General features: G+C 40.1%; 2 protein-coding genes across 4 annotated transcripts; one reads left to right on the forward strand and one right to left on the reverse strand.

Annotated features, from left to right (window-relative positions):
- Positions 1 to 1,447: 1,447 nt before the first annotated feature.
- On the reverse strand, positions 1,448 to 6,090 carry LOC308104153 (N-acetylmuramoyl-L-alanine amidase-like; the record flags this gene model as incomplete). Its single annotated transcript, XM_080454476.1, has 5 exons — positions 5,981 to 6,090; positions 4,291 to 4,386; positions 2,911 to 3,777; positions 2,380 to 2,590; positions 1,448 to 1,751 (listed from the first exon to the last, which is right to left on the reverse strand). The coding sequence occupies exons 2-5, from the start codon at positions 4,361 to 4,363 to the stop codon at positions 1,448 to 1,450; spliced, it is 1,455 nt and encodes a 484-aa protein (XP_080310602.1). The 5' UTR covers positions 4,364 to 4,386; positions 5,981 to 6,090.
- Positions 5,618 to 14,741, forward strand: trappc5 (trafficking protein particle complex subunit 5). Of its 3 annotated transcripts, none has more exons than XM_080454490.1 (3): positions 5,618 to 5,691; positions 12,362 to 12,645; positions 13,077 to 14,741. In XM_080454490.1, exons 2-3 carry the CDS (start codon positions 12,376 to 12,378, stop codon positions 13,371 to 13,373), a joined length of 567 nt encoding a protein of 188 aa, XP_080310616.1. In that variant the 5' UTR covers positions 5,618 to 5,691; positions 12,362 to 12,375; the 3' UTR covers positions 13,374 to 14,741. The 3 variants fall into 3 exon arrangements, with proteins under 3 accessions (XP_080310616.1, XP_080310617.1, XP_080310615.1); XM_080454491.1 differs by having other exon boundaries at positions 5,620 to 5,685; XM_080454489.1 differs by having other exon boundaries at positions 5,622 to 5,695.
- The last annotated feature ends 59 nt before the right edge of the window (positions 14,742 to 14,800 follow it).

The raw sequence follows: 14,800 nt of genomic DNA on the forward strand, positions 1-14,800 counted from the left end.
AGGATGAGCGCTTATAGGTGGGTAGGAGTAGCGAGGAAAGTCTCTGGTTGTTCCAAAGCTTCCATGTGGTGCATTGCTGTGTGTTAGGCTGACGGGGGTCTCCCAAGTTGAACTGGCTCACTGGATAGGCCTGATGGTCCCCGGGGGATAGGGGGGGTCCCCAAAATTGTCCATGAATAAACTTGAGAAAACACATATTCGCAAAAAAATATGTTTATTCATTCTTTTTTTCATTCTTCTGCTTTTGAAGAGTCTTTTTCCTGAAAAATTATAAGACAGGAAATTAAATGATTATAGTATTACCTATCTTGTATAATGTATGCTGAGTTATTCAAGAGGCTTTTAGTTCAAAGATCCTTAACCAGTTTCAACCTGATGCACTGGTGAATTTACATGTCACCTCACCAGACATATAGGCGGAGATCTCTGATCGTATGCCAACGCGAGACTACATTTTACCAAGCAGTGTGCTGCTCAGGTGAGCAATTAGGGGTTACGTGTCTTGTCCAGAGACACTTCGAGATGAAGCCTCAAGGTACAGAGGATCGAATAGAGGACCCTCTGATTCCAATGTTCTACCTACTGTGTCTGCACCACTTCCCCACTCAACTTTGTTCTACTGATACCTTATCAGTTTTTAGGAAGCCCAACACACACTGACGCTCAGTAGTACCATTTATATTATTATGTGCCTAATCATAAATGTAAGCATGATGACCTCCTGTAAAACCTTAGTTTCTATTAGACAGACTTGTTTAAAACCGACAGCTCTATTGAAAGCTGCATTTATTTTGTCTTTAGATCTTATGGTGACCTTTTCTTTCAGAAAACATCCCTGAATGAACACTATACTGTCTTCAGTGCCCTTTAAGTATTAAACAACATTTTAAAAGCTGCTTCGGTGAAGTCTGACCTTTTAGATGTTATGCCACAAATCAAAGTCTCACCATGAGGATAATTTACATTAAAATGTAGTCTACTGGTACTCTTTCATATGGTACCCACCTGAAACAGGACCATGACCCCCTATTCGCTCCAAGCCATGGTTTCAGAAACTTTGAGACTAATCCTGCTTCAACAGAGGTTTGTTTTCTTAAGAGGTAGAGTTATGTGTGAATAGAGTCAGGTACTTTAAGATGAATTTTTAGATACGTTTCTTATTTTTATTTTCCCTCACACTCCCCAATCAATTTAGACATTTCCAATTCCCACTGTGTACTGCGTTCCACCGGTCCCTGTCGCTAACAACCTCCACTGCGGAAGTAATAGACAACCACATGCCTCCTCCGTTTCACATGGAGTTTCACCAGGGGAGCATAGCGCAATGTTCTCTCTAGCCCTGACCAGTAAGCCCTATGATAGAAATCAAAACCAATTCTGCACATGCTCATCTGCCTCACCATAATACCAAGTGTTGTTAATCTACAAATCTGTTCAGAATGTATTTTCATACCCTGAAGTGTTCCCATCTGCTGATCTCTGCATAGAAGGCATCCCCCGGGCAGGAGGTGTAGTTCACCATTTGTCGATGTCCATGGATGGTGAAGTTGGCAGTCAGTCTCCCTCCATCTACGGCACACTGGATGAGACGATGGCGCAACAGGTCCATGGAATAGCGAGATGGCAGGGCGGAGGAGTAGTTACCGATGATTGACACGCCGTGGCCGATGGAGTTGTGCCCCCTGGTGTGTCTGCCCATGTATTTCCAACCCCTGCCCTCATAGACATAGCCATCAGAGCCAACCACAAAGCTATGGGCACAGAGTGAGTAATGGCACACAGATAACAGATACATTACAAGCTTTCTAACAATACTTCTCAAGGATCTTGATTAGAACATTTTTAAGCAACAGTATATAAATAACTGCCCCAGGATATTATCCACCCTACACCTACACTACACCCCTTCCCACCAGTTAACATGATGTCTGTCCCTTTCTTCCCTACAATATTCTTGGAGTATTCTTGGAATTTGTTTCCCTCCTGGATCCCAAGCTATAGAATGACCTCCCCCTTGGGACTGCACTCAATTCCCATTTTTCACCACAGTCCGAAAATTCGAAAATCTTGAAAATCTTTCAATAGATTCTAGTTATGCTATGCAGATGTATAGTCCTTACTTGTTCCCACATGCTATGTATCGTATTTAGACAGACAAACTGTATTGCTGTATGTTATTTAGACAGCATGTTTAGACAAATGCTATGTTTGATGTTTTGGTATCCTACTTTGTAGCAATCGATTTCTTTGCACTCTATTTACTTGTCCATTTACCCTATCGTTTGTTGACTAGGGTCCATGCCATTTACTCCGATGTGGTTTGCCTACAGTCTAATTTGACAGTTGCATTATTACAGACAGTTTTTGGTTCCTGTTTACCTGTACCCAATGTCACTCCAGCCACGGTCAATCTGGTGGAAGCGCTGCATTGACCTCATGTTTCTGGCGCAATTTGGGAAGGACAAACAGGGTGAGGAAGGCTCATAGGTGTGGTGGATGTACAAGAAGCGAAGCGGCAGCGACACTGGGATAGGCGTGTCCCGGAAAGGTTCTGCCCCCCACTGACACCGATGGATGATGGGAGGGCAGTCTGGGTAGAGGAGGAGAAGATGGTGGGTTTTGTTTACTGAGGTGGTGGATGTACATGTCTCTATGTCTACATCAGAAATACAACACTGCACAATTGACCATTTCTAAATACTACTACTACCACTACTACTACTACTATTACTACTACTACTACTACTACTACTAATAATAATAATAATCATCATCATCATCATCATCATAAGAAGCCACTCTCAAACCCGGTAAATACATTGTTTTTTTCTTATACATTCCAGACTCCAAGTTAGAGTTTCTATCAGAGTGACCAGGAAACATTTGCATGAATCTGTGCCAAAAACGTACCCCAATATTTGTGGGCAAATTGCTGCAATCCGGCTTTCACAGATTTCTCCACTCCGTCATCAAAGGCAATCCATTGTGTCTGCTCCAGCTTCCAGACCAAAGCTAGCGTCTCCATCACCTCCTTCTGCGGATCAAGTGGTTCTAGAATGGATCTGGAGATCTGCCTTCGCCTTGGGCTAATGGGGCTAGATATATCATCAAGGCCCTTCCCTTCCTGCAGAGCATAACTGTAGTATCCCTTCAAGATCTGACTTAGGTTCTGAGGTTGTTCCGAGTCAGGCAGATTGCTGATGTCGGTGCCCAGGATAACTCCATCCATGCCCCCATTGATCAGAGCATCAGTGGCCAGAGAAGGTGGACGAGACAGTTTGAACACCTGAGGATGGGTCATATTGTCCCAGCAGCCATCAGGACCCAGGCGATTTGCAGGTGGGAAATCCTGGAGGCTGAGGAAGGACAGGCCTAGATTTCTGGCTAAGGTGAGTGGGACAATCCCCACAGCTGGCGTACCCTCCATTTTACCTTTCAGTCCTGCCTCAATTCCTAGCAGTAAGGGTGCTAGGGCTACAGTGGTGCCATCTGGGACAAGAACTACGCCTCTTTCCTCTCCATGGTTAGTCACAGTATGATACATGGCCTTATCAAAAAAGCTGAAGCTTGAGCAATTCAGGATGGCTGACTCAAGTGTTTTGATGTCACTGTTGTTGTTAGAGGCACCCAGGAAATGGATGGTCAGCGCGTCATCGTGACCTGCTGTCCTCCGCAGGGCCCTGACCAGGGCAAGAGGGGGCAGGCCTGGGTTTGAGTCTTCAACCTGTGCCACAGCTCTGATGAAACTCTCCATGCTTCGCAGGTGAAACCTTGGCCCTGACATCAGAGACAATGGAGACGAAGAGAAAAACAAGTATAGCAGGACATTAAATGAAGACGTTTGCCTCACTGCACTGCAAAATCCTGAATATTAATTAAATCCATAAGGGAGCTAAACTAACACTCAGAATTGTACAATGTACGTGAACCTGAATGGTGTAATTTCATATGCCACTTATCAAGCTCTTCCAAAATATTTTTTACAGATTATATATGTCACATATCTCGAGGGAGTTGAAATAAAATAAACATAACATTGTCTTGTTAATGTGGAACATAAGTGTTTCACTAATTTTGCAATCATTTTGACAGGGAAACATTATTGCACCAATAATAAGTACAGAAATTATGAATATTGGTGTAATTGTTTGCTTTAGGTAGACAACAATCAACATTAACAATGAAGTAGCACATACTATAATAAATAAATGATATTTAGATAAATCATATTATAAATATTATAGTTGATCCTATAAAACTTGTAAAACGGTTTACATGAACTGAAATTACCTGTCGGTCCGCTGTAGACACTGTTGCACGATACAGTCAGGATAAGGAAGAACCAATGTCCACTGCAACTCATTTTCGGCTCTGTGATTGAAAATACTAAAAAGGAAGTGCAAAAAAAGCTTAATCTTAAAGATTATTGACCTAGACAACTACGATGAGATTGTCTCCCACCCCACTACTCAATAACTCAGTGTAAGGCATGGAGGAATTTGTAACAATCTTCTATAGGCTCTCCGAAACGTTCCGTTGGGCAGTAGATCACTCTCTTTGCAACTTCACAGACTGTGTACGTGTGTATTTGCAGTATTGTGTCCCAGAGGAGGAAAGTGGGTGGGTTACTCTTTGTACACTGATGGTTCCAAATATTGATTAGCCCAAAGTTAAAGTGTGTCATAGAAGAAAAAGTAGTTCAGGTCTTCTAGTTTAGCCTACTTTATGAAGTTTCCAAATACATTCTTCAAAGTTGTATATATCTTATGTCACATTCACTCTACATTTTTCTTTATAGGCTACTTAAAGTCTTCCATATAGTGTTCGACACTAACAATTCAAATGGAAGATACAGCAGACCTGTGGTTAATTTTTACCAGCTCATTGGACTTGTATTGATCTGTTTATTTGTTTAGTGGTTAGTTAGGGCTACAAGGAAATACACTGTACAAAAATGACATTTCACAACATTGCAGTTCACCAACAATTGAGCATCATTAGCCTATAGCCTAGACCTCACATTCTGAAATCTCAGAATAGATCCCAGAATTAACAATAAAACTGAAAAGAATATAAAGTTAAACAATTAATTTCCACATAATGACAATTGTAAAATTAAATAAGACTCTGGTCACCTCAGAATTTGTAAGGTATTCAGTAAATGCACCATTTATTGTACTTTTACTCCACTAGCCTACAATTATTTAAAAACTTTAGTTACTAGTTCCTTTGTAGATTTGTATTATTATTACAAAACATGCATTAACTGTGATTAACCATTTGACTTCAACCCTATTTTGGCCATTTAAAATAGTCTATGCGATGCAACGCATTAATTGTGAGCTTGTAAATCTGCTATTTTCAAAAGATACATTTGAAAACATGCGAAATGGGACATTCTGCATAATGAGCACTTTCCATGCACTTTTGGTACTTTAAGTACAATTTGATGCCAATATGTTTGTACTTTTACACAAGTAAATTCTGAATACCAGACTTGTAATTGAAATTGAGTATTTATGCTTTGTGGTATTGATACTTTTTTAAGTAAAAAAAACAACACTGATAGATACTGTCATATCTCTGTCACGATGGAAATTATGCCACGTGACTGTGACGTTTACACCGGGATCAGGAAGTAAAGTGAAAACATTGGATTGGATTAAAGCTTGGAAGTGTATATTCGTTTAAGTAAGTAAGTAAAACCTCTGCCTTGTTTTATCTTCAGTTTAATGCATAATGCCAACTGATCAAATAAACAGCAAATGATTTGTTCAAATAGCCTTTTGCTAAAGTTGAATTGCATTGTTTCTTTATGTAAACAACACCAAGCTAAGGCTAGCAAGATGCTAACGGAACACATAGCCATGGTTCACATGACGGTTATGGATGAACTTCAACCTGGTGTTTGCACTTTCTCCATTTACAGCCCGCCCGTACATCTACATAAACGTTAAGATTTCAAATATAAAGTGCTTACCCCATGGCCATGGATGTTACAATTTTGTACAGTACCCGTATCTTCCGTATTGTTCAATAAAAAGCATTTTAATCCGATCGGTGGCCATCTTCTCCGAATTTTCTTCATCATGCTTTCGACTACGCGACCCTATTGGTTGGGAGGTGTATTGCACTCTGATACATTACAACTCTATGAGAAAATAGCCACCAATTGGATTCAAATGCTTTTTATTGAACAATACGGAACGTACGGGTACTTCGGAGGGCCCGTACATAATTGTAACATCCGTGGCCATGGGGTAAGCACTTTATATTTGAAATCTGAACGTTTATGTAGATGTACGGGCCGCAAATGGAGAAAGTGCAAACACCAGATTGAAGTTCATCCATTACTGTCATGATCAGTCATGTATCAGGGCTAACGTAACGCAGGGCATTTTTAATCGTTGCTGTTGCTGACTGAGTTTATTGCTGTCACGATTATACATTTTCTTGACGATTCATTGTCATACAAATAATTGCGATTAACGATTTAATCGTGTGGCTTTTAGGCCATATATGACAAAAAAACTGTAATACTCAAAGAAATGACTGACAATGACCGACACCAATAATCAAAATAAAACATCAGGGCTGCCAACTTTCAGAAATTTGTAAGAGTGAGACTTTAACTGTCATAATGCGTTCGGCCGGCGGCGGAAAAAATTTTGGGGGCCCAAAATTTAAAAAGGGCCCTTTTTAACGCTGATTTAGAGGAATTTAACATTAAGACTGATGTCTTCACCCCCATGCCAGCTGCTCTCCCTGTCGGCCCCCTCATGCTTATATAGTGTTAATAATTGCATTTATTCATTAATTCTGATGAAAAACACGACTACATTATGCTATTGTTAGTCACATTTATTCAACATTGGGTTTGGACACAGGTTTCACTTAGAGCAAAGGTATTATAATATGTTACTCTCTACCTCCCCCTACAGGCTGGTATTATAATATGTGACTCTCTACCTCCCCCTACAGGCTGGTATTATATGTTACTCTCTACCTCCCCCTACAGGCTGGTATTATAATATGTTACTCTCTACCTCCCCCTACAGGCTGGTATTATACTATGTTACTCTCTACCTCCCCTACAGGCTGGTATTATAATATGTTACTCTCTACCTCCCCCTACAGGCTGGTATTATAATATGTTACTCTCTACCTCCCCCTACAGGCTGGTATAATAATATGTTACTCTCTACCACCCCCTACAGGCTGGTATTATACTATGTTACTTAGGGATGCACGATATTGTTTTTTTGAAACCGATACCGATATCGATAACTTCCTGCTTCTCAAGACCGATACCGATACCGATAACCGATAATACAAATATATATACATATTAAAAAATCTAAAAAAAATGTTTTCAAATGTATATGAATCTGTAGTATTAGCACACCTTATGGTAAGAAATACTAGTAGTGGGCAAAGGTGGATTTAACATAGCTTTGAACAATAGAATACATTTAATCATAGAACATTTTAATCATTATTATTATTTTATTTTGTATTATTTATGAATGTAGAATTTATTTTTACTATTTATTGTGTAGCAATAAAAGACTGGAAACACTGGCTTACAGTTGAATTATTGGCAACTAAAGAAATAGGAATTCAAGAAATAATGAAGACAAATATGCAATAATAATATGCTTGTCATTGAGAAAGGAAAATAAAGTTGTCTTTTTGAGGAGAAGTAACCTTAGAAGTCACTTTAAGTTTAGCATAAGGGAGAGGGAATTACTTGATATCTCTAGGGCTTTGGTTCTCAAAGTGGGGTCTGGGGACCCCCAGGGGTCCTTGAGGGAGTTCCAGGGGGTCCCCAGCTAAATGATAGATTAGGCACCAAATGGACCCTTATGGGTCTGTAACTCTGACGGGTCCATTTGGTTCCATTTGTACACTCTCAGAGTTAAATTAACATAGATTTTACGATAGAAATTGGGGTCCAAGTGATAGAAATGCCATTAAATGGGGGTCTGTAGCCCTAATGCATGTCAAACTGGGGGTCCTCTAAATTAAAATGGTTGAGAATCACTGCTAGAGCTGTAAAAAATCTTCTCTTATGGGGGTCCCTGGCATATATTTTCAAATGGGGGTCCGCAGGCTAATAAGTGTCAATTTGGGGGTCCTTGACATGAAAAAGTTTGAGAACCACTGCTCTAGGGTACAGAAAACATTCAATTGGCTATTAAACATACACAAGACACAGACGACAGACAACCGGTTACTTACAGCTGCCATTAATTAGTGCTTTTGTGTGGTCAAATCAGGGTCAAATGCACAGCCTCAACGAGCCATCGTTAACCTGCTAATGTTACACAGCTGATTCATGATTGGCAACATGCCTTAAACGCATCCACCACACCACTCTGATCTCCAAGCAAGTTGGAGTCTAAAATGTTACTTTAGCTGGTCAATTTAAGATGACAACAGCATCAAAGGTTAGTAGTAGACCTGTATGTATGATGATCAGTTATTATTCCAGACAGTGGTCTATCCAAGACGTAACACGTTTGAGACCAGGTCTCAACCAGCTCTCCTCTCTCTCTCTCTCTCTGTGTGTTTAGCGTCGCTGTGTGTGTGTGGGGAGGGGAGGGGCTGTCCTGCTGTGTGAGAGAGTCTCCACACAACGGTGTCTAACCGAGTTATACTTCTCCAGTACAACGGTGTCTAACCGAGAGAGTTATACTTCTCCACACAACGGTGTCTAACCGAGAAAGTCCATGCAGATCACAGCTGACAAATATTATATATTATCGGGGTAAATTATCGGGATAAATAATTTTATCGGGTCTATCGGGATGACGTCATAATTCCTGATATCGGACCGATAATTATCGGGCCGATACTTATCGTGCACCACTAATGTTACTCTCTACCTCCCCCTACAGGCTGGTATTATAATATGTGACTCTCTACCTCCCCCTACAGGCTGGTATTATAATATGTTACTCTCTACCTCCCCCTACAGGCTGGTATTATAATATGTTACTCTCTACCTCTCCCTACAGGCTGGTATTATACTATGTTACTCTCTACCTCCCCTACAGGCTGGTATTATAATATGTTACTCTCTACCTCCCCCTACAGGCTGGTATTATAATATGTTACTCTCTACCTCCCCCTACAGGCTGGTATAATAATATGTTACTCTCTACCTTCCCCTACAGGCTGGTATTATAATATATTACTCTCTAACTCCCCCTACAGGCTGGTATTATAATATTTGACTCTACCTCCCCCTACAGGCTGGTATTATAATATGTTACTCTCTACCTCCCCCTACAGGCTGGTATTATAATATGTTACTCTCTACCTCCCCCTACAGGCTGGTAATATACTATGTTACTCTCTACCTCCCCCTACAGGCTGGTATTATAATATGTTACTCTCTACCTCCCCCTACAGGCTGGTATTATAATATGTTACTCTCTACCTCCCCCTACAGGCTGGTATAATAATTTGTTACTCTCTACCTCCCCCTACAGGCTGGTATTATAATATGTTACTCTCTACCTCCCCCTACAGGCTGGTATTATAATGTGTGACTCTCTACCTCCCCCTACAGGCTGGTATTATATGTTACTCTCTACCTCACCCTACAGGCTGGTATTATAATATGTTACTCTCTACCTCCCCCTACAGGCTGGTATTATACTATGTTACTCTCTACCTCCCCCTACAGGCTGGTATTATAATATGTTACTCTCTACCTCCCCCTACAGGCTGGTATTATAATATGTTACTCTCTACCTCCCCCTACAGGCTGGTATTATAATGTTACTCTCTACCTCCCCCTACAGGCTGGTATTATAATTTTACTCTCTACCTCCCCTTACAGGCTGGTATTATAATATGTTACTCTCTACCTCCCCCTACAGGCTGGTATTATAATGTGACTCTCTACCTCCCCCTACAGGCTGGTAGGGCCTGTAATAAAGGCCAATCAAAAAGAAGGCCATCAAATAAAACGATGATTTTTAAGTCCACGGAAATAATGAATTTAATAAATTTAATATTTACTAAAATAAGGATGATTTAATTTTAATATAGTACAAGAATAGTGTAACTACTGTATCTGTAAAATATAACCCATTTATTTCATAAAATCATGTATTGGGTTATAGCCTATTTGTCTCAATATTTGTCACATTCAGCCCTGGACTTCACTGACTGTAGGGGTCACATTAATCACATTAGAATCACAGATTAGAGATTTTATGTATTTTCCCCTATTTTCTGTATTTTTCACTATTTAAAATATAGTATTTCTTAATTTTTAATAATTATAGCTCGTAGATTGGCTTTTTTCACCATTTGAAATTGTTTTAAAATAAAAGGTAAACAGTTTTCCCAACCGACAGAGAGTCAGAGACAATATTTTGCCTATATATGGTTCTGTATTAGTGTATGAGTCAGTTTTAGCAGATTTCATTCTAATTGGCTACTGTAGACTGCCTATCAATTTCATGGGCCTGGGTAGGGCCACCTGGCCTGGCGGATATCTTCCCTGTTGCGCAGCAGCACGTCAGCAAGTGAAGGAAATGAATAAATACAAATAAACATAATGTTTTGATGGATAAATGCAAATGCTTAAATCATATATATATCTTCGCTGTCAGGCCGAAACCTTGTATTTCCATATTTCAACTTTATGTTTTTTCATAAATGAATGCCTTACTTCAGCGGTTCTCAAACTGGGGTCCGGGGACCCCCAGGGGTCCTTGAGGAGTTACATGACTTTAACTATGAGTGTTCCATTTGTACACTCTCAGAGTTAGGATTTCTTAGTATAGATTGGGGTCCCAGAGATAGCAAAGAGGTATCAAATGGGGGTCCGTGGGCTAATGCTTATTAAACTGGGGGTCCATGAAATTAAAAAGTATGAGAACCACTGCCCTACTTCATCATACAAGAGTGTCACACTATAAGAGTAAAAATAGCCGATCTACAAACTCCCAACATGCCGAGATATGATGTGTTGTGAGCTTGTAGATCAGCTATTTTCACAAATTACAATTTCCTATAGTATTGTTTGTTGATTACTTTTCATGCAGTAATGCTATTTAAAATTTCATTTCTTCCTTCTTTTTTTTGTATTAAAAAGGTCTTTAAAAAAATGGTCACTTTACTGTCATCTGGGGACCCCCCCCCCAAACAAAAAAATTACGTGGGGACCCCCCTGGGACTTGTGGGTCCCTGGTCCCGACACACAGGTTGAGAACCAGTGATTTGACTAACACTGCTAGTCACAGTTTGTAGAACCACCAGCAACATGTATGCTGCTCACCAGCAGCCTGTGTAACGTTTAAGTCTCATGTAGTCAGACCCACCATTTCATCAAAATAAAATGATTTGTAAAGATAATGTGTTTGTAAAAAGGAGGTGGTTAAGTGATCTACCGTTTGACCCGCTTCAGAATCAGTCACGGCATATTGAGGCGCTGACACAGACGCGTCGGTCGGCGTTTCACGTTGTATACTTTTTTAATTTCTCCACCAAAGTGTTGTGCTTCCTTAAATCCTTCTCCTTGGCTAGAGAGACGCAATGACCCGCCTTAAGCTGCCTCTGATTGGTTTGTATTAGTGACAGACGAGCGTCATGTGAACTGTGGCTGCAGTCTATCCCATCGCGCAGCGCAGCGCACCAACCACAAATATGGAAAAGTCGTCCTAAAACACCCTCGCCCCCGGTCTAATGCGGCGGCCACGGTCCGCGAAAAAAGGGTGGCAGTGTGTTTTAGGACGAGGCTTCCGTTTTCCACCCGATTGCTCTTTTTTTTTTTTTTTGCTGTGAGAGGGGGGGAAAAGCGTGAGAAATGGCAAGTGTGGCGTGAGGCGTGAGAAGAGGTTAAATTGCGTGACTCTCACTCTCAAAGGGTGAGAGTTGGCAGCTCTGAAAACATGTATTATTTATGGCCAAAATATCCCATATTTGATATTTTATACAAAAAGATATGTTACAAAATAGTGGAAATAGCCGATCTACAAGCTCACAATGCGTCGCATGGTGACACGTTGTGAGCTTGAAGATCTGCTATTTCCACATTTTTTTTTAAATGTTTCAAAATGTATGAACCTTGATTGATTGATTGATTGATTGACTGATTGAAGATCTGCTATTTCCACATTTAAAAAATAAAATGTTTCAAAATGTATGAACCTTTCTCAACATGTAAACGATTATTATGCAAAAATAATTAGATTATCTCAAATAATTGCGATTAGGCGATTATGTAATAATTGTGACAGGCTTAACTGAGTTATATGTTATTATTTTTAATATATTTTAATATGTAAAAACATTTTTATTAAACATTTTTAATAATATTTCATATTATTATTATCACTAGATCATCCTAGAAACATGGAGACTCGCTTCACGAGGGGGAAGTCTGCCATCCTGGAGCGGCCTCTCACCCGACCCAAGACCGAGGTATCGGTGAGCGCCTTCGCGCTGCTGTTCTCAGAGATGGTCCAGTACTGTCAGAGCCGGGTCTACTCTGTGTCCGAGCTGCAGGCCCGCCTGGCGGACATGGGCCAGGGGGTGGGTGCCAGCCTGCTGGACGTGCTGGTTCTGCGAGAGAAGAATGGCAAGAGGGAAACCAAAATACTCAACATACTACTCTTCATCAAGGTAAGAGAGACGTCTGTCTGTCTGTCGGGCTATAAAAGGTCTTTTGGGGAATTTCAAATCGATGCGATCGAGGACTATTGTCTTCACAAGGGAATTGTTGTTTTTATGGTAAAAATCTTAACTACTACTACTTCTTCTTCTTGTATTAAGTAAAAAAATAGCCCATAATTATCCAAAAACATGAAAAATGCTTTTGATGTCCTCACAAGTATATGAACGAATTAATGACATTTTTATTTTCCTGTCATTCCACCAGTTTGGCCCATCCCATATGGGATTATATGACACTTTACAGTACACAAAAAGAAAACAACTGACATTAACAATCCTTCCATTTTGGCCCATCCCATATGGGATTATATGACACATTATACTAAAAGAAAACGCCTGACTTTAACGATCTCCTCCTCTTTGCTCAATGGTCCACACAGGTGTCTGTGTGGAGATCGCTGTTTGGTAAAGAGGCAGACAAGCTGGAGCAGGCCAACGACGACGACAAGACCTACTACATCATAGAGAAGGAACCCCTGGTCAATTCCTACATCTCGGTACCCAAGGACAACAGCACCCTGAACTGTGCAGCGTTCACCGGCGGCATCATAGAAGCCATCCTCACCCACAGTGGCTTCCCTGCCAAGGTTACAGTTCACTGGCACAAGGGCACCACGCTCATGATTAAGTTTGATGAGGCTGTGATCGCCAGAGATAAGGCCCTGGAAGGCAGATAGAGGAGGAGGAGGAGGAGGAAGATGTGGGGGGTTGGATGAGGTGGGTCACTGATGCCCTGTTAAGTGACATTTGAATTTGAGTGAATAAATCTTTATTAATTATTATTATTTTAATGTTTTTGAAGTGGTCTAGTTGCACTTTTTAAAGTAGAAGTGGCATTATACTGGGGATCAGGTGTGGGCTTTTTGTGTGTTACTATGTTAATAGACATAGAGTAGAAAAGCTGTTAAAATGGCAACAGCTTTATGGAGAATGGAGATCAGAATATACTAACTAGACCAAACCTGGTGACCTGCTTATCCTTTTACAATAGAACAAAGGAATTGCCAGATCTCTTTCTAAATCAAATATATTGCTGTTGGCAGCAATGAGCAACACAGTTTTAAATGGGCTGTTTTCATGGAAATTGTGAGCGAGTCACCTGGTTAACCGTACGGATACAAGGATGATAGAAGCATTTTCCATGCTTGGCAGTCTATGGAAACTCTTCTAGTTCCTCATTCTTCTTGATTAGTTAGATAATGTGATCCAATGGGAGTCCTGATGCAGCCACCGTTGAATGTCTCCGTTCATCCATTTAAGCCCCATATACTTATTATTCTCACACACACACACACACACAGAGAGAAAATAGCCTATACAAGCTCACAATGCGTTGGCTATTTCTTTGTTGTCTGTATGTAAATATGTTTATGTTTGTATGCTGGGCCTATTTGGGAAATTTAACTTAAACAACATGGCATACACAAGGAAAGTATTATGGTTCCAAGGAGTGCCAGCTTTATTTCTTGGTCATATAATTCAACATTCTGTTATTGTGTATTCATGTAATTGGATGATCAATCAATGATCAATCCAAAATAAATTTACTTGTGTATTACCAGAATACGAGATGTAACAATTACAATTTTGACTCATGTTTCGTAAAGGGTATTTCAAATTAAAACAATTATGCGATCATTTTAACATCTACTTAGGCTTTTATGTGCAACCCCAACGGCTTTTAAGTTGCTTGATTCTATATTTAGATATTTTATTTTGACATTAATTTGATCAGACACACCTCACTCCTATATAAACCTATCCAACTTCATTATTTCAAACTCCATGTTAACCATGTTAGACTCCTTGAAAACACACCTCCCTGGTTGGAAATTGAAACAAAGATAGATAAAGTAATTGAAAAATGACTGTCCCCTTAACGCATTAGAAGGACAATATCAGTCATCAAGCAACTTAGAAACTATCTGGGCTGCACACAAAATCCCCCAGAAGATGTTTATGTTAAAATGACCCCAGAAGTGATTTAAAGTGAAACAACCCTTTTATGCCATTGACATAAATAAAAAAAAAATGGAATAAATACGTGCAAGAATCTTTTTTGTCTTAAACAAAGTGCATTATTTTGTACCTAGTATGAATCAAT

This window comes from Gymnoscopelus braueri, assembly GCF_963280865.1.
Source record: "Gymnoscopelus braueri genome assembly, chromosome: 2".
Taxonomy (NCBI): Eukaryota; Metazoa; Chordata; class Actinopteri; order Myctophiformes; family Myctophidae; genus Gymnoscopelus; species Gymnoscopelus braueri.

What these genes read in the sequence shown, in the direction of transcription:
- trappc5 (XM_080454490.1), top strand. Translation starts at nt 12,376, where the DNA reads ATGGAGACTCGCTTCACGAGGGGGAAGTCTGCCATCCTGGAGCGGCCT. An exon ending in ACATACTACTCTTCATCAAG is followed by an intron (nt 12,646 to 13,076) that starts GTAAGAGAGACG and finishes TGGTCCACACAG; the next exon opens with GTGTCTGTGTGGAGATCGCT.